We start from the raw sequence: 25,824 nt of genomic DNA, 5'->3' as shown, positions 1-25,824 counted from the left end.
AAAGCACTTATCGGCATGAAGGAAACAGCTTAAATATCCTGGTTTACCATCTGTTTTTTATACCTAACATGTCTCAAGTGCAGTAAGATTCATAGGACAAGGTAATAATTTTATTAAACCAGAAGATAGAGCTGATAGTAGAGTGAGGAAAATAATACATAAGTTTTTGTCAAAATGTAAAAGTCATGAGATCCTCTCCAACTCCTACCCTACCACATTAGACAACAACAGCTAGACAGGGATCCAGAAGTAAAATTCCTCTTAAAGAACAGAAATAAGAACCATAAATGCTAAATAACTGTAACTAGTTATCTATGCAGCCATTATTATTGATAGATTAATTTCAATAAAGATGAATGCCTAGAGTTCTGCCTATTAATATTTCTGACTGTTCACATGAAATCCATCCACAGCACATTCCTCAGCAGTTTTAGGTAACCTGAAGCATCTGAATCTCCTCTCTAGCCCAGTCATGAACATTGGGAAACAGACCAACAGATTTACAGATTTTAAGAGAGAAGGAATTGTTAGGATCTCCAGAGCTCTTTCAGTAGGTCTTGACAAGTCATCTTGTATATACGGAAAAATTTAGGCTTCAGGTATGGAGTTTTGTATTAGAATACATTCTACTGTACACATTGTAGACTGTAAAAAACCCCACAGCTTCTGTTGCTTCCCAGTCCTGTGTCGGGTCTACAGCAGCTGAACCCTTCTGCATCTGCCTACCCATATTCTGGAATAAATCAAGGTGTGACCCATATCCTAGTCCAGTTTTAAACAAAGTCCATCTGATAGTGTTCACACGCAGACCAGTTCCTCCTCCTGGGAATCAGTGGCCTTTGCTGCCAGGATTCCTGTCGATTCCTGTCCTTCTGGCAAGGATGAAGGACAAACGAAATCCTTCAGCTATGCAAAAGCAGAATATTCTAACACAAAAAGAAAAGGCCAAGAAATTGAAGGCATTTATAGTTGAGAACTTGGCCCACACAATTCTCCGAAATCTTGATATCAGTGATAGAAAACATGCATTTGACATTTTAAGATTGGCCCATGATACTGTGTCTACTGCCAGAAGCCCTGTCCCCCAGAGATGAAGATTGTGAAAAGAGATCCTGAAATTGCTATTGGAGGGAGATTACAGACTCTCCTCCATGAGCAGGAGGATGGCTTGTATTAGTGTTACAGGAAAAGCCAGGAAAAACAAAACCAGGAACTCCAAAGCTAACCCTTGTCCTCCCAGATACTTCCTAAACTCATTTATAAATTAATAGACAGCCAGACCCTCTATAGTTTGCTTTCCCTTTTCAGATACAGGTTTCTTCCATGAGATCCATAAAGGTCTGTACAGCAGGGAAGCAGCAGCAGGAGCCAACGCTCTAGGTTCAAACCCTGGCTCTAACCATGCATCCTTCCCATCCCTGTAGTATTACTTCTCCTTAGTGCCCTGTTATTTCCTTAACATGTACGCTGTGTTCCACCATTGAGAGATTACTCAATGCTAAAGCCATCTTTTTAATCTCCTGCCCAATTTCTTCCTTTCATCACTATTCTCCTTCTCTTCCTTCCAATCTCCTTTTCATTTTTTTCATTCTCAACAGTTCATACATCAGTCTTTCTCCCATGTCAGTTTGCCACAACATTACTCACATACCTTCAAGTTCCATCCTCAGAACACATCCATTTCTGAAAATATTTTTAAGTACTACTCCAGAAGTTAAGGTATTTAGCATACCAAATCCTGCAAAAGGACACAGGCAAAACACACAGTACCATCTACATTGGCTGCTGTCCTTATTGCACCAACCTTCAGGACTTGACCCTGACAAGATGTTACTGAAAAGTCCCAAAGGTTTCACGGAGCAGGAGTGCCTAACAAACACAAAACTAGTACAGATGTCTGACAGGAACTGAGTGGAGGATTGAAAGGAATGGAAAAGATGAAGTACCTACTTTATTCTTGGAAGATAAAGAAGGGCCAGGAAGCTTTGGAGGCAGCAGAGAGGAGAAAGCAAGTGGGAAGCAGGCAAGAGACCACTTTGCTTTTTTTAAAAAAGGACTTTCTCTCAGTTATGAACTGCTGTAGAAAGCCATCATCAACAGCTAAGAGCCATGTTGGAGAACTTTTAAACATTTTTAAATACAAAGTGATCTTAAAAGCAGTACTAGTCCCTTAGCTCATACTATACCCTGAAGCACCCTTAGCTGAGACTCTACACAGCAGCCAGGCAGCTGCACCACTGTGGTTCCACACGGGCTGATGGGCACGGCTGAACACTACAGGGACACTAACAAAAAAACCCCTCACCTATATTTGAAAAGATAAGTGAATAATTCATTGTATGAATTATTTCATACAACCTTTCAAAGTTATTATATATTTACGCAAGGGCTATATTTACACAAGAGGCATGCCCTGAACCCATTCAGAGCTCAGTTGTGGCAGGTACTGTCCTGACACACAATTTTATTACTGCTTATTATTGCATATGCCAAGTCCTGGGTCACACGAAGCTGTCCCAGTACAGGAGTTTGTCTTGCAGCAAAGTCTCAGAAGACTACAAGAACATTTTTATGAATGAGAACTATTTTATAATATAAAACCTCATACAAACATGGGAATATGTGTTTATAACCAGCTTGCCAAAGACTAACAAACATATACTGCACCTTACAGAAAAGATGTTCCAGCAGCATCGCGTGTCATTTTTTGCTAGTACATCACATTAGCATACCGGAATAGAAAACATCATTATATAATCAAGACATTTTTCAATACCATTCTTAAAACTTGAGAACAAATACTTTGGAAAAATTATGGAGAAAGTAATATTTGTGAAGAGAGGTGGATAAAGGGAAATGAAAAACTGAGCCAAATTTGGTCTCTATATGGTGGCAGCAAGCGGAACTTGGATTAGAGAACAGTGAAATACTGTCCCTTCCCCCAGCCAGAGCTCCTCTGCGACATACTCTGCTCTGCAGCAAGCCCAGGATGATATACTTACAGCAGGCACCCTTAGCTTGCTGTATGCTGTGGTCAGTGTAGTCTGTCTGTATATTACTACTGCATCCACAGAATACAACTGTAGAAGTTGGGACTGTGCAAGAGCTAGTTCAAAGAGGACTTCTCTGTCAACATCCAGGTTTCTATTTACTCCACTTTTGTATCTTTATGGAAAGATCATATAAACTACATGAGCATACACACTGGCATGCATAAAACTTGAAAACCTCAGTTGTAACTCCATTTTTATAACAAGGCTGTGCTTCCTGGAAAAAAGCACAAACTCAGCATTGCTCTAAAGGAATACCCATTTCTATCCAAATTACACACAACAAAAAGGCTGAAATGTTCTCCTTAAGCTAAATAACTGTGAAATTAAGGTTTACAAGTGTAACTGAAATTTCCATACCCTGAAGGGATATCACTTGTGCTCAGAGGTGACACACTATTTTTAGGACCATGACATGAGCTGCATTACTTCTAGTACACTTTGATAGAATTTTCAGAGTTAAACTTTGCTGCTCACATCTAGTACAACTGCTGCTCTAAACACTCAGTAGTGTTATGAGCCAGTTTCCTCAAGGTTTTTGTTTGAGAAAAGCTTCAGTTGAAGCTTCAGCATGGAATCTACATACTCTTTGATTCTGCATTTGGAAGGAGAAAAATCACCTCTCTTTAATCTCTAGTTACATGCCTCTATTATGACCTATTCTAAACTTATCTCCTGGCATAGCAAACGGAATTTCACTAAATGCATAGATAGATATTGGACTCCTTGTTTCCACTTTGAGCTCAGTATGGAAGGTAACACTTACCCCTAGTAGTATGACATTAAATCTAGAGTAAGTTTTGTATTTCCATTCCACGTTTTACTTCCTCACACCCCTTTCTCTCCACCTACCCACCTCCCAGAGAACAGCAGAGGCCTATGCCTCTTGCTCGGTAGCCTACACCAACAGCTGAGCCACAGGAAAGTGCAGCACTGCACAGAGGGAAGGGGAACAGAGTGTGTAGAGAACCTGCCAGCTAACAGAAAATCCATTTTAGATCACACTGTTTTATTAAAGAAACCCAGAGAAGCAAAAAAAAGCAGCTATTCATAGAAACCTATTCCCTAAAAAATATGGTGTAATAGTGTGTGTAGTTCTTCGCTACACAACTACCAGTCCCAAAACATTCTTATTCAAAAATCTCCAACTTGGTAAATGATTGCTTGAATAGATATCAACTTAATTACTAATTTTAATTTTTAGATAAGAGAAGTATACAAGATCTCATAGTCACTAAGTATATGACTTATGCTGCTGATACAGATTGCTTAAATTCAGAAGAAAAAAATAAAATACTTACCACAGTGGGGTTACCGCTGCTGATCAACTGGCTGACTTCATGAAAAATGCTTTTGCAGTCAATTGATTTGTCTAATGATCCCCGTTTCACTATCACCGCTACTGCTAATAGAATCTGCTCCCGAACATACTTTTGAAGGCTGTGAACAACATTGCAAAAACATACTTGCAAATAATTCTGAACATCAATGCTCAATAAAATTTTAAACACATTTCTTTTTCAACCATTTCATGTGAATTCATAAGGGAAAGCCAACAACTCTACAGAAGTCAACTAAGTGTTAAGAAGGGAAGATAAATTATTGTTGAAATCGTCTTCCACCGCTACCCTGAGAAACAAAAAGGCAAACCCAGACTTTATGCAGAATCCTACATGCTCAGAGGTATTCTTTCTATACTTACTTAGGCCTTTGTAAGACATAGGTTAGAAGGAATGTTCGCAGTGACTCAATGCTAGTTTTTTCCAGGAGAATCCATTCTCTTACAACTGCTTCCATTATTGCTGTAGCAGCTTGAAAAAGGACATAGTCCACTTTACTAGTTTCTGTGGGGAAAAATAAAGGCAACTTGAGTATCAGAAGACATACATGTATTTAGCTTGTATGCATTTCCAACAAAAAAATTAATGGAATTTAGTATTATTTATTCTTAAATTGATTTTTTTTTTTGCTACGAAAACAGGCAAAGAATTTACAACTCAAAAAGGGGGAAAAATAATCAATAACCCAATTATCAAATTGTCCAGTATTGAGTCAGTGACTCAGGGGAAGAGAAGCTGGCTGTGCAAGGAGACTGGGCCAAAGATCAGGAATAAGAATGATAACACAACTGTGGAACAAAATAAAAAATATGACAGATTTAGTCCCAACACATTAAGATATGATTATTTACAGACTGGTGTATTTAAGGTTTTCTACATCATGTTCAAGCTTGCATATTTATCTTGAGGTAATCAAAATATAACTTCCAACCACAGTGTAGGAACCAATAGCCCTTATTATCTGAGTATCTGATTGCTTTGTATATGGATGCACTAAAAAAACTAGAAAAAAAGATGTTATGGAAAAAGGTAACAGCTTGGGTGACTATAAAGTATAATTTAAAGAAAAACTCCAGAATCTGACTTTAATTTATATGACAATAGAAAGCTACAGAGACGTTGTTGTTTTGCTTTTAAAAATTTTAACTTAGAAATAGCAGGCAGTATCTCAGTAGCCAGCTTCAAAACATTCTGAGCTCTGTAGAAAACACAGAAAGAGCATTCAGAAAGGGTGCAGCCACAGGGTGGCAGAAGCATAAATTATGAAATGGTGAAATAAAATTCCCAAACAAGAAGTGGAGTTTGAGCTATGGTGGCTGACCTGCCAGGACTAGAAAAACTGAGTTTGTTTGAAAAAACCTTGGTCATGAGATGATGGGCTTTAAAAAAAACTACAAAACAAACTTTCTTCCCCTGATTATATACACACAAGTTTATAATATACATTTCCTTTATATGCAAGTTCTATATCCAAGATAGTGGCCAATTTGCTAAATGTTTTTAAGTAATTTAATCAGGCTTCAAATCTAAACCCTACGCAGGTAAACATGCTTAAATCAAAATAAACCACCTTTAAATCTACTTAGCTTAATTTGGAAAACTAAGTAACCACTTAATTAAAAGATTAATGTGTATGTCTAACACATACATAAAAATGAGCCAAATTATTCCTGCATGGCAATTTTAATTCTGGCATTTGTTAACTTCTGGGTCTTTGGCTTTTCAAACTGTACAAAGCTCACACAAAGAGAGAATGCTATTAGAAAAGATGATGGAATTTCTCCTTTGTGTCAAGTACCACAGATGCACAACTGCAATCATTAACAGCACAGAGCTCCTGCACTCAGTGTAAGCTTTTAACTGGTCAGAGCACCATTATCCTCTACATGAAGTTACTGAAGAAAGACAGGACAAGTTTTGCCAGTATGCTTTAACAGCTATAAGCTTACAGCAGAAGAACGTAGAGCCTCATGCTTCCTGGGTTCGACTTCAGGTTTTTAAAGACACCGCATGGCTGTTCCCCTTTTCCTTATGCTCATCATCTCCATTGCTCTCCCTGCATTGCTTGTACACTCTTCTTTCCATGAACGCCATCAACATCCCTGTTATCTCTCTCCACCTCTATTCCAATGCCTGTCTTGACCATTTTTTTTTGTTTCTTTTTAAAGCCATCTACCCTGATCCTCTGGTTCCTGCCCATCCTTACCTGCACATATCCTTTCAGTACACTTCAACTCTTTTATTCTTCATTACGAACAGCTTGTTTCCCTTCCCTGGTTCCCAATTTCACAATCCCTGCCTCTCCCTTCTCAACTCCCAAGTCTTAACTAGCTGTTCTTTCTGTCCAAACTATTCAAACACACACTCAAGAAGCACAAAGTTTTGGGAAAAGTCTCTCAGTTCCAGGTCTCAGCATCACAACTGCCTACACTGCCAGGAAAAACCTGCCCCATGCGGAAGCATGCTGGTTTCTCAATGGTGGTAGCATACAAACAGTTTAAAGATGTAATATTTCTAGTCATCCAAGAGGTGTTAAAAACAGGATCGCATTCCTTCCAACCAGCCACATTTCAGAAGGAAAAAAAAAAAGGAAAATTGTCTGCAGTGATTTAATGAATTTTCATTTTTTATTTCTGATTAGTGATGAATACGTCACTTAAGAGATAAAAATGGTCTGCAAAGTTACTTAAGTATGTTCTTTTGCCCACTCAAAACTCTCTAAAAATCAATGTGAAAATAGAAAGTATCAGTTTTGCTGACCCATAAAGCAAAAAGTGTGATTACAGTCTTCAGGACCAGATTAAGAACTACTAAAATATACAAAAACCAGAAGAAACTCATTTGCAGAAAAAATTTTGGTTGAGGAGTGGGTTGTCCTGGTTTCAGCTGGGATACAGTTAATTGTCTTCCTAGTAGCTGGTATAGTACTATGTTTTTGAGCTAGGTATGAGAAGAATGTTGAGAACACACTGATGTTTTCAGCTGTTGCTAAGTAATGTTTAGTCTAAAGTGGAGGATTTTTCAGCTTCTGATGCCCAGCCAGCAAGAAGGCTGGAGGGGCACAAGAAGTTGGGAGGGGACACAGCCAGGGCACCTGACCCACACTGGCCAATGGAGTATTCCATACCATGTGATGTCATGCCCAGTATATAAACTGGGGGGAGTGGAGGTGGGGGGATCACCACTTGGGGACTAACTGGGCATCGATCAGCAGGTGGTGAGCAATTGCACTGTGCATCATTTGTATATTCCAATCCTTTTATTATTACTGTTGTCATTTTATTAGTGTTATCATTATAGTTATTAGTTTCTTCTTTTCTGTTCTATTAAACCGTTCTTATCTCGACCCACGAGTTTTACTTTTTTTCCCCCCAATTCTCTCCTCCATCCCAGTGGGGGGGGCGACGGGGAGGGAAGTGAGCAAGCAGCTGCGTGGTACTTAGTTGCTGGCTGAGGTTAAACCACAACAGGGTGTAGGAAAGGAACCACACCCTGCTCTATATATCACAGTATAATTTAACAACACAGTAGTAGAGCTGCAATACTGACATCACAATATTCATGAATTTTAAGTCTCTAATCCAGTAAATAGAGAAATAACTGTTAAAAAATACTGTGGAATGAATTAAGTATGAAAATAATAATATTTTAAACATAATTCTAATATTTCTCTGTTCATTCTGGCAAATTCTTTGAAAGAAAAGTTGCTTTTTTGTGTTTTTGGCGTGTGTTCTTTTCCACAAATTTCCAGGTTTTCCTCACCAGGTTTCAGAGTCAGCTTTCACTGAAACTTCCCCTTCATCTCCCCCCAACACTCACATCTGGTCAGTACAGTGGTGCTGAGCAGGAATCTTACATGCTTACTGCTCCTGCAATTTTCAGATTATTTAGCTGCCAAACTCTAATGCCTGTAAAAACAGACTTATTTTTAAAGACTTGTAACACAATCACATTTACAGCATTTCCATTAAAACCCAAAGAATTTCTGATAAAAGGTGATACCTACCTATCTCTTTCCTTTCTCCACAAAACTTCAAATCAATACTCTCTTCCTTCTACCAGGTGGACAGAAGCTTTTCTAACTTTTTTTTTTTTTTTAAACACAACAGTTGGGCTGTTAACAGCAACTTACTAAGACATTCAACCTGAAATAAATTCTCACCATGGAAAATTTCAGCACCAGGGCAAAATCTGGCAAAAGTGTATAAAATTGCATTGTTGGTTGATTTAATGGGAAGCATCAAGCCAAACAATCACACTACAGGCTCTACAAGCTCCACAGATTAGACAGTGTTACAATAATCACGTCACAGAGGAAACTTGAATCTATTAAATCAGTTTAGGAGCTTAGCTACATGAAGTTACACCTTACAGCTTTAAAGCTGCCAGAAACAAAACCAAAAAGGGCAGCAATAGGCTTCACCCTCCATCAAAAAGTACCCCTCATTAAAATCAAAACTGATGTTCGTATTCCCAGCTGCAGAAGAGCACAGTTCCAGTTATAAAAACAGGTACATACTTAATTTAATTTATTAAAACTTACCCAAAATGTGTTTGCAAACAGCAAATGGTGATTTTGATTTTCTAAATGATAAGAATATGTGCTCAGCATGTTGGCGTTGTTCATTATTGACCATGGAAGGTGGTGCCTGAAAGAAAAGAGGGGGGGGGGGGAAGCTATTCAAGCACTAAAACCCCATCCCGATTGTAAACATATATAAGCAATGTCATGAACTTATAAATATTTGCCTTGTTAAACATCAAAACCAAGTATCTCTTGGTAAAACTGCCTGCTCTCAGTCACAGCCTCTTCTTATATACCACTTCGTATTTATATCATGTGCACATGAGTGTGAATATTGAGACATCAGGCAGAGAGTGAGTAATTCTAGGTACTGTGTTCCTAATGATGCTTCTGAAGAAAGATAAAAGTCAGATCTAAACTCAACCCAATCCTTTTCCTACTCAAACCAAAAATATTGTTGCACACCACTAAATGCTGCTACACATGCTCACAGTCACGGAAACAAAGCACTATTTCTTCTTTAGTTCTACATTTGTTTTAAAATACTGAACTGTATAATCAAGTCAAGAAATTAAAAAATTACTACAGATATGTTCTAAAATAAAAGTATTGGCAGTAACATACTACCCTCTAGTGCTTAACATTAAAGTTGACATCCTCAAGACTGAGTGAGGGCTCCGATTAAAGAGACAGGTCAGCCCATTTGGGGATGGCTACCGTGGTTCCCCAGCTACCTCCCCTTACATACCCACCCCCTTACATCATGGGCACCTGCTGCTCCACTACTGCTGAAAGCCAGCTCCATGGTGGTTTCTACCTGAAAATCAGCCATAGGTAAAGCATGAAACTACATAGTAACCTGGACCACTGCGAGATGGGATATTGCCTACAGAGCGCAGATGAGAGCTAACTGCCTGCACTGCAGCCTCATCTCATCGAACAATGCCAAGATGCCCCACAAGATAATAACAATCCTGCAGAAAACATCAGCTGCTCACAACACCAATGCTGCTCTCCACTTTAACCACTAATATTCTCTGATTTCTGCTATTTGGGATTTATCTGAACAAGCACATGGCACAAAATACTCTTACAGGGGATTGATGCCACAAGGCAGTGTAAACTGAACTGATGCGCCTTTGAGAAAGGAATGTGCACACATAGAGAGATTGCATACAAACTGCAGAGCCAGGTCAAGGTGACAGCGTAGGTTGTCGAGCTTCAGCTGAACTTCCAAACTCCTAATTCCAGTCCTGTCTGTAGCAATCTGAGGAGAATGTGTGTGCCACATATCTTTTGGTTTTGATTTATACCCACTGCTTTGGTAATAAAAGCATTAAGACCTTAGCATAAAGACCAAGGTTTTTAACTTAAGTGAAATATTTTTCAGTAAATAAAACATATCAAATCGGATTTAATTTTTTCACCCTTGACAAAACACAAGATGACAGAAGATTCAAATATGAGCAAATAACACCACAGATTAAAACTCAATAATCTGCGTAAATGAAGCAAGGGAGAGCAGGCTGCTGATCCTTGGATCAAGGGGGTCCTAGTAAGCAGCTGTGCTCCTTCCTACACAGCCAATTTCTGACTCTCACAACCTCTCCTGTGCAGATATGATGAACGCCTGTGAGGGGAGCAAAATAGTGGAGGAAAGCAACTGCAAAAAAGCCTTGTGGATGCAGAATAAACACTCTGTCCCTTCACAAACCTGCTCTGCTCTACAGGCAACCTGGGGGAAAGACCTACCTGGACAGTGATTTGAAGATACACAAGAGAGCCCAACCTTACCAGCTCTGGGGACAAGATCACAGTGTTTGTCCATGCCCCCTTCTGGGCAGGCGTCAGTTCGTCTTAGCTTGTGCACAGGCACGGACAGCAGCGTGCCTTCAGTTCACATGTCTTCCACGTGCTTGGAGCAGCATCTCAAGCCTCTAAGTCAGCAGGTTGCAAGCAGATGCACACCCAGAAAAGCTTTCAGATATTTGAGGCATTATGCACTGCTGAACAACTGAGCCAGAAATAAGCTCCATGGTGGTACCCAAGTCCTTCCAGGACACTGAGCTTCGGTGAACTCCAACCCAACAGAGAAACCCAAACCTTAATAACTTTTAAAGCAAATGTAAACTTGTAAAGAAGCAGCCACACCAAACTGGGGCACGTAACACTTCTGTGATAAAACCTCAACCCTCCCACGCACAGCCAGCCATCAGCAGGAGCTGTTCCCAACCACCCATGCTTTCTGCAGTCTGAAGGACAGTACCTCTCTGTGTGGACTCTAGCTACATTCACTGCAACAGAGCCAGCTGTACTGAATGCCAGAAGAACATTCGGAGCAGGTTATCAAAAACTCAGGAATGACCTACACAGCAACAGCCTGATGTGCACTTTAGTCAGTGCTATTGCAAATAAACCAAACCAACCAACCAACCAGTCCCCCCATTTTTTTCCCTGTTGTAAGGGGGAAACACTCTTGTACAAATGCACAGAGAACCAGACTGTGGAAGTGATCACCGAAAAGCATCCCACCAAAGGCAGGTTATTTTCATCTGGATCAGTTACCCAGCCTGGTTCACCATAAGCCAGCACAGAAACCTGTGCCAGCACAGCATAGGACATAATGGCTGGTGACAGGCTGCTTTTTTCAGCACTAATTACCATTTAAAGTGCATTTTAATCTATAGCCTCTGTTGCTCTGCAATGCCATGGGAATACTCTGAAGTCTCAAGGAACACACAGCTTTGGTCAATGAAGTTTTGTGAGAACTAAGAATCAAATTTCTCTAGACAAGTGACTTATTTTAATAACTTTCTGCTACCAAAAGGAGAGGTCTCACTCCTTTCTTGCTCTCACCTGCATGGTCTTGTCCTTGCATTATCCCATCTATCAAGCAGCCTGCCAAAGGGGGGGGGGGGGGGGGGGGGCAGGCGGGGGGGGCAAGGGGAATGAACAGTCTTTTGTTACTTTAATAAGCATCAAGAAGTCAGACAAGTGCCAGAGCCAGTGCAATGATGGGGAGAAAAGGAGTGGAGTGACATTGCCCCTTCAGCAGTACTGACCTTGCAGCTCACAGCTCTGCAGTGTTGCAAAGCCTCGCTAATTACAGCCACATTAGAAGGAATCCTTTGGGTGTGACAAAACATAACATTTTCAAGTCTGGAGTCATTTATATTCACATTCTTAAAGCAAGAGCAGCAAATCAGGGCTACCTGATCTTGAACTAATTTTGCATTAACAAAGCATATTTGAGTTTGTCATACAGAGATCGTATCTATTTTCAGCGTTCTGTAATACTTAAGGGCACTTTCAGAGACATCAGCAGCAAACTATAGCACCATTTAAAAAAAGACAGAATTAGAGTTTTATGGGAAATACCCCCTTATGCTTACAATAACTAGAAAAGAGACCTCTAATTCTACATTATTTTAACTCTTCTACTTCTCTGAAGTCTGATTACAGAAGACCTTTGGCACCTTGAAAAGGCATACAGCACATCATATTCCTGTATTAATTTTTAAAATCGCAATAATTTAATACGTTATGCAATTAGGCTCTCAAAACTATCCAGAACAGACAAGTGCAACAGGTAAGCTTTAAACTGCACTATATAGCCACCAGAGGGAGCTTAAAGCTCACAGTCTACTGCCTTCAAACACTAGTTATCTGTACACTGAAAGTATTTTAAAGTCCAGCTAATATAAGGCTTTAAACGAAAGCCCAGCATATACATATTCTGTGTGCAAATTTCACATTACAAGAACACTGGCTTAGGTAAGTTCAAGAGCCCTGGAAGCCGGTGCCCAGCATCCCCTCAGCACAACAGGGTTAGAAACATACCCCAAGTACCCAGTGCTCTTGGAAGGTCCCCCTCAAAATACCTACACGTTCACTGTTTTCTTTCTAATTGTCTCCTTCAAACTCTTCTCTACCATCCAGTTTACAGGGAATTAAAACAAGTATGGTAATGATCAGGCTCTTTTGGCACGTTTAAACTATTGCCCACTATACCCCTTTCCTTTCTACGCTATCTGATATTACTGCTAACACCCATCTGCTCACTTTTTTGACTTAGAAGTTAACTATAAAAAATTCACCAGGACAAGGATCATCTTTCTGATTTTAGCATAGCAAGATGCTGCCCCATAAGAATAGAGCTTCTATTATAACACAGTATTATAAATAAAATTACATCCTTTCAGCTACCAAGACTGTCTGGATACAGAACAGGAACAGCAACAGCAGTGCCTACTGATCAGATCCAGTGGGACTACTGACTCAAATGGCAATTATTCACACAAAGGAAAGAGAAACTGAAAAATTACAAGACTGGAAACACTCTGGCAGACTAGCCCTAATACTTTCAGGACTACTAAACTTATCTGAAAGCCTGGACAACTAATAAGAAAGTAATGTAACTCCTTCCCTTTCATATCAACCAGTTTATAAAAAAAAAAAGAAACAGTTTGTTCTACTTCATTATGTCCTACTATCACTAGTCTGAACAAAACAAAAAAGAAAAAAGAGAGAGAGAAAATTTAAGGTATTTGATGACAAAATTGTAACAAAGCCAACAAGCATATGTTAGAAGATTTAAATCCTGCGCATGCTTACAGAAAGCCTGTACTTTCTCTGTGGTTTTCTGTTCAAGGAAAAAACATGGGAAAGCCAAGATCTTTGCTTCCCTTCTCACTTCTTCTTAGAACACAAATAATTGTGATAATTCTCCTCAAGCCATCAACAGTAAATGAGCCAGTGGAAAAAAATCTTTTTGAAAAAAGCAGAAACACTAAACTTTAGGAGGAAATAGTGAAGTCAAAAGTAGAAAACACCTCACAGTCAAAGAAAGAGAATGGAGAAAAAAGAAGAAAAGAGCTGGAGATTGAGGTTCTCCATATTAAGGTAAATACTGAGTCCTCAGCAGTCAGCATCTTTCTAATATTTTGGGATACAGGCAGACAGATGCAGTTTGAAGGAACATGTTGGCACAGATCAGCCAAACAGAAAAGCTGTCCAAATCATAGGTACAAATGCATTGGTGTAATGTAAGCATTCTCCAACATTTTTTATGAAGACTGAATGCACAGGGAATGGCTACAGCTCCTTCTGTACATAAAGATCAGTTCTGCCAACAGAAAGTCCCTCAGCCTGCATCTGGGACACAGGCAAGCCTTTCAAAAGTTGGGCAGTGATCTTCAGTGATAAAGAGAGAGAGGTTAGGCTCTTATACCCTTAATTAGGTTCTTAGCATGCTGTTTCCTTTCACAGACTCACACATCACCTAACATTTATTTTTCACTTTTTGTACATTTAAACAAACAATAAAAGCAAACCACTCTCAGGAGATGGGTTATCTCAGCTTACATGGGTGTTACAGCAATGAGACAATTATTTTGGAAGGACAGGAACTGTCATGTAAAACTAATCCCAAGTCAGGTTTTGCTTTCCTTGACTATTAGACCAGATACTTTACAAAAACCTAAACATAACTTCCACACAATTACCTTTTCTCTCCAGTGCAGAACCTGATAAAAACAAAACTGGATTCAACTTTGCACCAGAAATAAAAGTTTCTTCTCAATGAGTTCAAGGTCAGCACAGCCCCTTTAAATCCTCCTTCTCCCCTTTCTTACCACTATGAGAATGTTACGAGAAACCGTACCACAAACAAAGCTCCAGCACCCTTCACTCTACTAACAAAATAGGGGGTGCCCCAACATTGTTCATAACAACTGCCTACCTCTCACAATCTTAGGATAAGCAAGCCACTGATCTGAAAAATGCAGAAGTCACAAACGTAACAAATAACAATATTAAACCCCCCAAACGGCACAAGTTCCTCAACAGCCACAAGAGTACTGGTAGGTTTTTAACTAGCTTTCCCATCCTTACTGCCTGCAACCATCCTTTTGTACTATGGGAAGAGCAGCACCTGATACAGCAGCAGCATTTAATTCCATAAGTCTATATATTGCCACTTACTTTTTTCCTCTCCAAAATAACCTGTCTTTGTTTCTTCCTTATATAACACAGATTTCTCATTTCTAACTTTGATCATCTCTTTTTCTGCTCCTCCCTTGATGGTACACCATCAATTCAAATGATATCATATTATTCACTGATGCTACAAGAAAGGACAGCACAACCAGGAACAATTAAAAAGGCTAAAAATTTGGCATACATGACCTAGGCAGAAACTGATTAACACAAACAGATACTACAAATAATTTAAAATATTAGTTGATAGTGACACTCAGAACAGGAAAGTAGTAAGTATGAGAAAGGGTTAGACCAGCTGTCATTTGGAAAATACACACATGAGTAGGAAACAGCTGGTGAAGGTACACATGGAAAAAATAAGGGGTAAAAATAAGGGGCTTGGGGGTTTTGTTTTGTTTTAAATAGAAGTAGTTAGATGCAGATAGAGTATCTGAAGCTACACATAAGTATTCAGAACCACATGCTTAATTTAACCACTTCCTACCTCAGTAACATACCTTTAAAAAAATATATATAATTATGACTTGTCAGGATGGAGAATGCCAAGCAATGAAGGTAAGAGACATGAGAAAGGTAGCAAATGGGTTGCAAATATCAGATGCTCTCTTCATAAGACTAAAATTGAAGTCACTGTGTATTTGCCAATAACAGGCTGAAGAAGTAATACCACATCCACATTTGAAGTGGTGTCTGGTTTTTTAGCTCCTTCCTCTTATTTCCAAAAACACTTTTTGCTTTTAAAAAAAAAAAAGTATCAAATCCCCCCTGCAAGTGATTCTGTTCAGGCAGTTTCATGTTGATCATCACAGACATACAAAATACAACATTTTTTGTTTGTATATTAGAAATTACATTATCTTCTTAATGATTTTAGTTGCCAGAGAATACTACTTTTTGGTCACTTGTGGACAGCGACAGTATCTTAAAATTAAGAACTTCTAACATTCAAGTGACAACATTATTATTCAAATCAATAATGAAATAGGTTTTTTATTTAAGTATGATTTAATTAACCAGTTTGCACTGTTATCTCTGCATCATACTTTTGCTAAAAAAAACCCAAAAACCTGCCCATGATCTTGTATAAACATAATTAAGGATGGCATGAACAGCATTCATTCCTTGCAGACAGAAAAGCTTGCTAGAGACAAATTCTGATTTTTCAGACTTTTGCTATGGCAAGACAGCACTGAATACAACCCAATTCAGCACCTTTCTACAATTACACTAGGGGAAATCTGCAAATTAGCATGTCACAAAGAACAGTCACGCACTCCTCCAGACTTTGCTGCTTAAGAGAACACAGAGAGAGCACACCAGTGTTTTAAGCTGACACCCACAGTATTCCCACCTACAAAAGAGGTCCCCTATGAACAGTACAGCCTAAACACTAGTAGGATTATGGAAAGGCAAACATGCCTACTAAAAGAATTTTCTTGGGTTTAAAAAAAAAAAAAGATCAAATTGCTTGTACCTGCTACTACTAAAGTCAAGAAGGAACTTTCTTGCCAAAGGCAATGTTTATGTCTGCAAGTAAAGCACATTACAAACTTGACAAGGGTAGAAACAAAAATCTGAGATTTCTACTGAAGTGTGACTTCATAAAATTCACCACAAACTCTCCAAACTGAGCTTCCCCAAATATGTAGGGGAATCTTGCTTTCCCTGCAGTCAAGAGGGATAAAATGAAACTGTTCCCAAACTCTGATGTGGGCCATTATCTGCTTATGAAAAACACGTTAGCTGTTCTTCAGAATGATGTCTAGACTCTGTGCTGCAGAGAGCCTGGAAGCCTAACGGAGACAAGAATAAGAAACTGAATCTCTATCAATCGGCAAGGATAAGCAAAAGCCACCACAGACGGCAATGGCACCACTCGGTCTGGACCTTGCTGACAGCCACCATCAGGCAAGACATGCTCAGAGAAGCACAGAATAAAGGAAGCCCAGATGGCTCAACAACACATCCCAGCAGGCAGGGAAGCCAAGTAACAGTGAGGCATATGTAAAGGAGAAAAATCATGAGTGAACTTGAGAAGCACGTGCAAGGGGAACACCATGTGATCATGGTAACGTAGCTTAGGAGTATGGGCAAAAATATGAGGAGAGAGAAAAAAAGGGAAAAAATCAAACACAAGGGCAAGTAATTTTTAACTAGTGCACATACTGCATTTAGGACAGCTAAATATATTACTCTATCTATGTAAGCAATTGTTATAGCTGCAACATACCTAAATAATCAGAAGTCATGAAATTTTAACTTACTTTGCTCTTCTACTAAGGTGCTCAAACCCCCCTAAAAACAGATTTCTGCTTCTTAAATAACAAACACACCTTAAAAGAATTACTCCCCAGCACAGCACATCTGCTATATAGGTGAATTATAAAAAAGAATCAGATTCTCAGAATAAGGAGATTCCAAGTTTAATTCTACCAAAGTCACGTCAAGCAACATGCCCCAAGACTGCATTACCTTAACTTCCATGGAGTCAAGCCATTAACAAGTTTCCATCCCAGTTTTACCACTAACGCTTTTCAAGCGTTTTAAATAAGCTTTTTCCTACAGTATATCACAGCACATTCAATAACTGTCACTTGCCTTATTAAAATAGCTATTCAAAGAGATCAAACACAGGGGTCAGACACAGAGAACTGGATGGTTAGCCACACTTTTGTTCTCAGCTATTCACCCTACTTCTCTAGCAGACGCTGATACCTAACAATGCAAGGATGTCTGATCCACTCATGAAGCAGATGCCACCAACCAACAATTCAGGCTACAAGAAGATGCTCAGCTCTGCAGCATTCTGCATCTGTTTCACAAGTGGATCAGACATTCCTGCCTCGGGCACCAGGCCAGGAGGCCGTTTAGACAACTGGTATCCACAGCTTCTGCTGTCCAATTCCGATCTGTCATTACACAACTGCCAGAGCTTTGAGTAACAGCTAAATTACTACAGAAAACCTAGCTAGCATAATAAACAACTTCAACTATGTTCCAATTATTCCCTTTGCACTTGCTTTTTGGAATAATCATTTAAATTACAGCAGTAACTCATCTTCCAATGTAAAAGATACTCAAGATTATATCTGAATATTAGTAAAAAAGATGCAATAGATGGCTTCTGACCAGACCTGCAGTAGAGACAGCATGGTGGAGATAAGAGTTTCTGAACAAAAACTTTGTTTCATTTTTAAAAAAATTCTTTTCCAAAAGTAATTATGATTTGAATTATTTAAACCCCAGAGTGCCCAGTATTTTTCAGTATATATTTGGAACAAATGCGTGACTGCTGGAGGAATTACCTCCTACACATCTACTCACTCATGTCTTGCTTTCATGTAGAGACTTAACAATAAGGGAAAAAAGACTTTTTTTTTTCCTTCGTATCAGATTTGGCTTTGTATTTTGGAGCTGAAGTACTTTATTAAGTCTTTTGCAAGTAAAACAGGAGACAAATTATGGTTTGTGATAAGATCTATTCTCAGTTTTGAAATGGTCATATATAAGATACTATATATATACACACATTAATTGACTAGAGAGCCAAAGTAAATCATTACCATCAATATCAAAACATTTTCTGAGATAAGACTTCCTCTCCAAGATAAGCAACAAGACCTACAGATTTTACTTCTCTGCTAACAATTTGACCCTCAAGTATAGACTATTACAGGTACTCCACTAAAATTACCATCCATTTATGTGCACAATACACTTCAGATACATACAGGTAACCAGTCTGCAGAGGAACCGCTTCCATTGTTCATGTCTGCTTCTCAGCATCTAAACAGGTACCCAGGACCTGCTGCTTGAAGAAGAGCAGGTAGGACTTGAAAGGCAAAAGGGAGGAAGGTGGAGTGGAGTCTTTGTTCAACGAAGCAAGAGAAAAAAAAAGGATGATGAAGGTATAGCCTTCAGGTAGCTGTGGTAGGACACTGACAAACAGATGTCTGTAGCTGGTCTATGTACCTATAGCAGCTGTTCATCCACTATCAGCTCTGACTATTGTCCGCCTCCTCACAGGATTCATTTAGGACTTTCTCTTTTCTGACCACTGTGCACATTGCTTAACAAGAAAATGTACAAATTCAACTAAACTAACAGTACATTGACTCATGCTAACCTTCTGGAAGCATTAGGTGAACAGGATCAGCCTAAACTCCATCCACCCCACAGAGGATTGCTCCAGCAGAATTTGGGAAAATGACTGAATTCTGCATGGGAAATTCTGCATATCCCAAGAGTTACAAGTTTAAACTTGTCAGTGCTGGACCAAACTCAGAGCCCTATATAAAGTAATCACAAAAGCAGCACACAGAATTATCACAGACCTTACATACACTAAGATCAAAATCTAGTTTTCTTTTTATATCTTAATGCTTTCTTTATAATCACTGGGCCAAGAAAATGTTTCAATTTGGTTTCAAGAAAATTTAGTGTAAACTTAAATAGTCCTTCACTTCTGTAAGTTTAGGCAATAAAAACCAGGATACAGTGCAACACATCAGTGAAGGCAAAACGCTTTAGAAAATTATGTGTTATACCTATTTGTTACTGTTTCCTCTGTAACTGCAGTTAGGACATTGGTTTAAGTATGCTGACAACAGATAAACCTGAGAAATGTCCTATAATGGATATTTAGCTTACAATAGTCTGGCTGTGGACAGCCAGAGGATGAATGCTGACACAAGGTTACAGTTCAGACCCTTAAGCTAAACGTTATTTATTTCCTAATCTCCACATTCACTGTTCCAACATTTCAAAGCACAAGCAAGGTCCGACGTGCAGTTCTGTTTAGCAAAGTAATTTCTGTAAAATACCTGGCTGATGGCAACAGGCAAATCTAGACAGAGCCCCTTGAAGTCAGTAAGATCCTATAAAGCAACAAGAAGTCAACCCATGCAGACCAGAGAAAGCTCAGTCAAGACAGAACAAGGGCAACTCAATATGGAAGAGAAGGATAAAGATAAGAAAAACTTCATAACTACACAGAACAGTTATGGAAAACCTCACTGTTCCAAATCTTTTTAAACCATTTAATGTTAACAAAATCAGCTTGCTTTGACTTCAGCAGGAATGACACATCACTACTACACTAACACAGGAACCCTAAAAACATACATTACTAAAGGACACAAAAAGTCATAAAGTGCCCTTACTACAACTGCACTCACACTAGCCTCAAGTTCTGCTCTCCTGCTTCCTTCCTTCCTCTGACTGTCTCCTGGAACTGGACTGGACTTGGCCTCCTCATCCTGCAGCAAGGAGGAGAAGGGTTGGTGAAACAAACCAAACTTTTCCCTCAGCTCCCACCAACTACAGGTGCTTCTCTCTTTCCCCCGCAAGCAGGCATGGAAGATAAATGGGTCCCAAGTTCAGGCCCCAAGTCTGTTATCCTGCTGGGTGGGAAGGAGGCGGGGGGTCTCAGCATCAACATACACCACAGTCTCCACTGCAGGGCGGACTCCCCCCATGACAGGTCCTGGTTCTCCAGCAAGAGACAGGACCCTAGCCCATCCATACCCCCGAAAGCCTAATTGCAACTCGATCGTAAGATTCAAGTAGCTCATCTCTGTATTGCCCATTTCTGTACCTATAAGACAGTATAGACACAGCTTAACAAAAAATGCCAAGATTGTGACAGTGAATTTCAAGACAAAGTTTTAAGTAAAGAAAGAACCATTGTGACCCCTCTTCTACTAGACAGCAGATCATAATAATGCTGGTAATGGCAATACTCATTTTCCAAAGTTCTCAAGTTGAGATGTACATTATATATAACCCATTTATCAAGGTCACAGTCATAAACTGCTCTCCTCCTGCAAGAGAAACTTTAGTATTACCCATATGTGAAGAAGTGTCTTATAGTATCTATTTTTTTCCTATTGTCCAATTTCAAATTATACTCGCTGAAAGAACAGCTATAACCACCTGTTGTTGCAAAGGTGGCATTATTTTTACTCGCATGTAGCCTTCTAGTAAGCATGTGTGGATGGAGTAGGACATCACAGGGGTAACAGGACATCACATGGGTAACCCCCCATCCGCCTCACACGGACCCCCCAACACAGAAGTTAAATGTCATCACTCCGTGAAAGATTTAAACTGAGACAGTGATGCGTTTTGGTTTCTGAGAGTTTTAGGCTTTGCACGCTATCACAAAAGTATCCTCCCACCAAGCTAATGAAGGCAGACACACAGAGCAGCCAGCTTCCCTGCCAAAATTCAGGTTTTAGCACTTCCTCCTCCATCAATCTTGCTAAAATTTCAAAACCATTCTGTCCCATCTTAGTTATTTAGAAAGAGTTGATTAAAAGCAAGATAAGGGAATTTTTAAAGTTTTCGAAGTTTATCTAAATTTGATATGGAGGACTCCTCTGGCTTAGTGTACTTTCAAAATGGCATGGCCTAAAACACCTAACTTTATTAATGTCTTTTAACTGTTAGGGCATTAATGGAAACTTGCAGGCAGACACAAGTAAAATACACAAAAAATACAATTCCCGAATCACGTAAACAAACAGAAATGTAGCTACAGAGACATGAAATCAAGGTTTAGCAAAAAAGAGCAACAGAACAGAGGACAGAGGAGGAAGCTCATCACCTAAGTCAGCCTGGAGGATAAGGAAGCCAAGAGAAATTGTGAAATTGAAGGATTTTTTGAAGTAACTTCACTCAAAACTAGGAAAAATTATGGACTTTCACTGAACACCTAGAAAAACCTCCTTTCCCTAACATTTTGGCCATTACTGGGAAATGGCAAAAGTATCTCTAGAATTGTACATACTTGGGAAGGTAGGATGTCATTTACTTTTCCCTTGTTTCACTACTTTGTTCTGCTCTTGCAGATACAGCCTGGACCACATTACTGAAGGAGTTATATCTCTGTGTTCATCCTCCAATATACAGAGGAGCAGACATGATACATATTTTGAGAAATCCTCTTCTGAAAAGTATTTTTTATGAAGAATTTTTTTTTATTACACACACACACACACATTTTGGGGTTTTAATTAGAAAGGCAATTTTTAAGACTCCCTTAAAGTCCTTGAGTTCACTCTAAGAAACCTGCATAAATTAGCTAAGTTTCAAGTTCTGCACAGTCACAGGGCTCCACACACTTACTGAAAAACGATTGTGAAGAAAAGTGGTCATAATTATGTATTTTATTCTCAGCACTGTTAGAGGGAATGTTATTGTAACATGAACAGGAGAATAGCTCCAGAAACAATATTGTCATTTCTCGATATTAGAATTTAATATTTGTATATCCCCCACTAAACAATTCATTATCCTGAAGCTACCCAACATCTGTTTTTAATCCCACTTAAAACAACCTCACAAAATAAAGGCTTTGCAGCTAAGCCTCCGGAAGAAGCATGTTTGGGTTTTGGGTTGGGCTTTTGTTGTTGCTGTTGACAGGTAAGGAAAGCACTATTCATGTTTTCTTAACCAGAGAGGAGTGTACATGTTTTGTAAATCTATTTGCACATTTTCTCAATAACGATGCAAGACGTAGCCATCTGGGAAGCCACCAAAAAAGCATGGTTGAAAGAAAAGTCAAATAGCAACAACATAATTAGCAAAGCAAATAGTAGAAGTCAGTGACTGAAGAGATGATAACGCTAAGCTAAATGTGAACACTTAAGACCTTAATGAAAAAAAAAAAAACAAACAAAAAAAACCCCAAACCCAAACTATGATCAGTGCAGAAAACACCCAAAGCTCTGTTTGCACATAAGATCAGTGAAGTTTAAAGTAAATGCTTTTCAGCCATTGCTTTAACAACACAGAAATTCAGCTTTAAGGCACCTAACATCAAACCAGCATCTGTAGCTGCAAGGGGGAACAAGTTTTTCCCTCTCCAGGGATGCAGTCCTGTTGCAACAGATATACAGATCCCGTCTCCCATTTGGGGATCTCCAGTTACTGTATACACGTGTTCATATAGAAGCTGTGGAGAAATCCTCATGAAATCTAGCAGTGACAAATGTGTAAAAGGTAGCTTTAAGATGAGGGGTGTAACATAAGAGGAAACTAACTGAGCTGTAAGGTGAAACCCACAGCAGGCAGGCAGGGTCTGCCAGCACCAACAATGCCTGGGTAAAGTCATGGCAAGACAAAAGAGGAACTGACTTAAGGGCCAATATGATGCCAAGAGCACCGATACAAGCCCAAGCTGTGGCAGATCAAGTTTGGGGAAGTTCATTCCAAAACCTTGAAGATCGCCTATTTGCAGAGCCAGACAAAAGCAGCAAAAAGAGAAGAGCCTTCGCTGAGTACCCAAGGCAGAAGCTACACAAGTAGATCCTGGTCCAGAGGGGACGACGCTTGCCCCCACATCACCAGCATGGAACCTTCCCCCTGTCCCCAGGCAGGCAGTGCATGGAGGTATGACTGCTCTTCTGCTGCCACGTGACAGAAAGGTGGCAGTTCTGCAGTAACTCCTCAACAAGCACGTGTATGAGCCAATGTAGTTTGTGTTTGTAAAATTGTTTCTGCTGTTTGTTAGCTTTGATACTGTTTGCATATCATCACTAATGTCACAATTAACAATAGCTGGAATACTGTTTAATAATAATAAAGGATGATATAACTCAATGTTGGTTGTTATCCAATTGCACCATTGATCTCTGTACAAACCAACGCTTAAGTCCCAGAGCCACGGATGCCCAGTGGCACAGGCCAATGCACCAGCCTCTGGAGTACACCCAGGTACTGGATTTTCAGACTTTGTGTTAATGATGCTGCAACCTGTTTTTTGAATTCTGTGAACTGCCTCTGCCCTACTTCACCTGTTGCTGGAGCAAAAACTTCAGCAGCCACATTTACTTGTGATGTGAAAGAGTCAAATTCAAGGTCCTTCCAAAGCAACCTGGAGAACTGATTAAACATGGCTCAACCACCTCTTGGTGTCTTAAAAGCTATCAAGTTATGCATTTCAGAAAAACTGGAAATAAAAAGTCAAAGAATATACCACTCACTCCAACACAGTCTTAATGCCATACTACAGGAACCCCCACAAAACACCAGCACTCTAAGCATTCCAGTCCACTCTTACCTTGAAAACAGAATACTTCAGTAAAGTACCCAAAAAGACAAATACTGTGTAACTTCTCTGCAGCTCTTCCCATGGATGGATTTCAAAACACGTTCGTGAAGGATGTTGATGTTATTCTTTTCCTTCATTACACCTGGATCCTAGTCTAAGTTGATAATGAACAGGGGCTGCCTCTCCAGAACAACAAGGCTGTGGTTCCCAGAGAGGCAATGCAGTGACGGAGACCTTCCTTCTCTCCTTTCAACCACACTAACTCCTCTCCATTCCTAGACAAACATTATCTCATGCTAGCTTTGGCAACTGGCAGGTCCCTCCATAAGCCAGTCCAGCTCACTAAACTAGCAGTTAATCAATCCAGCAAAAAGACAAGTAATGATTTTCCTCAGCCACTCACTGTTAGGCTGGTTTAGGTTTCTGTGAAAACATAGCCTATGTCTGCGTTACACTTACAAGCCTGGGACTGCAGATGTTCTTCACCTTGGCCAAGCCTTTTGAAATCCCAGGGACCACCACCATAAACAGTAAAATTCCATGGCAAAACACTTTTCTGCACTTTATTGATTTCACAGCCACAAATTAATTATACAAAGCCTTCAGGAGATCCTGGCATAAGGCATATTTTCAACACTACTACAGCTGTGCCTCTACCATTTTGCACAGCTGCACATAACACAGCTGGACTGCATGACTATAAATACTGAAATTCATAATTTCAGCACAAACCATGATATATCTTTAGACTTTCTTCATATTCACTTCTACAGTTCTGTAGATTTTGAATTTGGTAGACACCACTAAACCAACTTACCCACCTTCTAGAGTAACAAAAGCAATAAAACATTATTCAATTGCTCCTATATTAATCCAAATAACTTTAAGTGTATTTTCAATTTAAAAAAAAAAAAAAAAATCAGTCTTCATCTGAAGACAAAGTGAATTATATCCGCTACTTCCCAAGTGGTTTGACAGCATAATTTGACCAAAGTTTCTTTTAGGAGCATATGCAAGCTTTTTCATCTCAGCCAAGGTAGCAAAATTGTTTATAATGCAACACAGTGAAAATTATCTGAATTAAAAAACCCTTTTCTCCCTGCATCCACTTCCCAATCAGGTTCACTATGCAGCCACACAGGTGGGTGTACTACTACTCTATGTTTTCTTAGAGCCAAAGGCAGCTGCCATTCATCATTAAGTCTCAAAAGTAGGAAAGTTTGGGGTTTTCCTTTTTGGGAGGCAGAAAGGGGAAAGAAGAGGGATTATTTAAAATACATCCTTCTGCCAGTTTTCCCCATTTCTTAAAATTCCTATTTGAACAACTACTCCCTATTGAACAGGATGTTTTAGACAGACTTTAAAGGGATGAAAAAGAACTGAAGACTCATATCAATGTCTCCTACAGCCCAGATCTGACACCCTCGCTTCTACAGCACAACTCCCAGCACATACATGGTTTTATGCCACTCATACAACCCACTACACATCAAAATTTCTCCAAATGTTACTGCATTCCGTCTACCAGGTCACTGCCTCAACACAGGCCTCAGTTCCTCAGTTGTTTTGTTCTGGGGAAGCCAAGGAAAGCAGGACATAGATACAAGGAATACATTTTCCCCTAGTAAAATGGAAAAGGGCATGACCATCAAAATCCAGAATTCCACTCCTACATCAAGCCAGGACACAGAACTGGAGATCTTATGTACATCTAATCCAGACAGACTTTTAGTATCAGAACAGTGTCAGAAATTGATGAAAAGGAATATTTTATTTAGCTGCTTGTGACAGCATCAGCTCAACTTAATAATCAAGAGGATTTCTTCTACCCCTCCATATGGAAAGCTGTTAATT

The 25,824-nt window shown here is 39.5% G+C and overlaps 1 protein-coding gene across 3 annotated transcripts in view; it reads right to left on the bottom strand.

Moving 5' to 3' along the window:
* XPO4 (exportin 4) overlaps nt 1–25,824 on the bottom strand; it is an 85,550-nt gene that overhangs the window by 52,972 nt on the left and 6,754 nt on the right. For all 3 annotated transcript variants that reach the window (XM_069808176.1, XM_069808177.1, XM_069808174.1), the window contains exons 2-4: nt 8,934–9,039; nt 4,753–4,894; nt 4,352–4,490 (exon numbers count right to left, since the gene is read on the bottom strand). In XM_069808176.1, the coding sequence (XP_069664277.1) occupies nt 4,352–4,490; nt 4,753–4,894; nt 8,934–9,039 (387 nt within the window). The remainder of the gene's footprint in view (nt 1–4,351; nt 4,491–4,752; nt 4,895–8,933; nt 9,040–25,824) is intronic.

This window comes from Haliaeetus albicilla, chromosome 20 (genome assembly GCF_947461875.1).
Source record: "Haliaeetus albicilla chromosome 20, bHalAlb1.1, whole genome shotgun sequence".
Taxonomy (NCBI): domain Eukaryota; kingdom Metazoa; phylum Chordata; class Aves; order Accipitriformes; family Accipitridae; genus Haliaeetus; species Haliaeetus albicilla.
The sequence above is the reverse complement of the archived record's forward strand: the minus strand, read 5'-3'. Positions and strand labels throughout refer to the sequence as shown.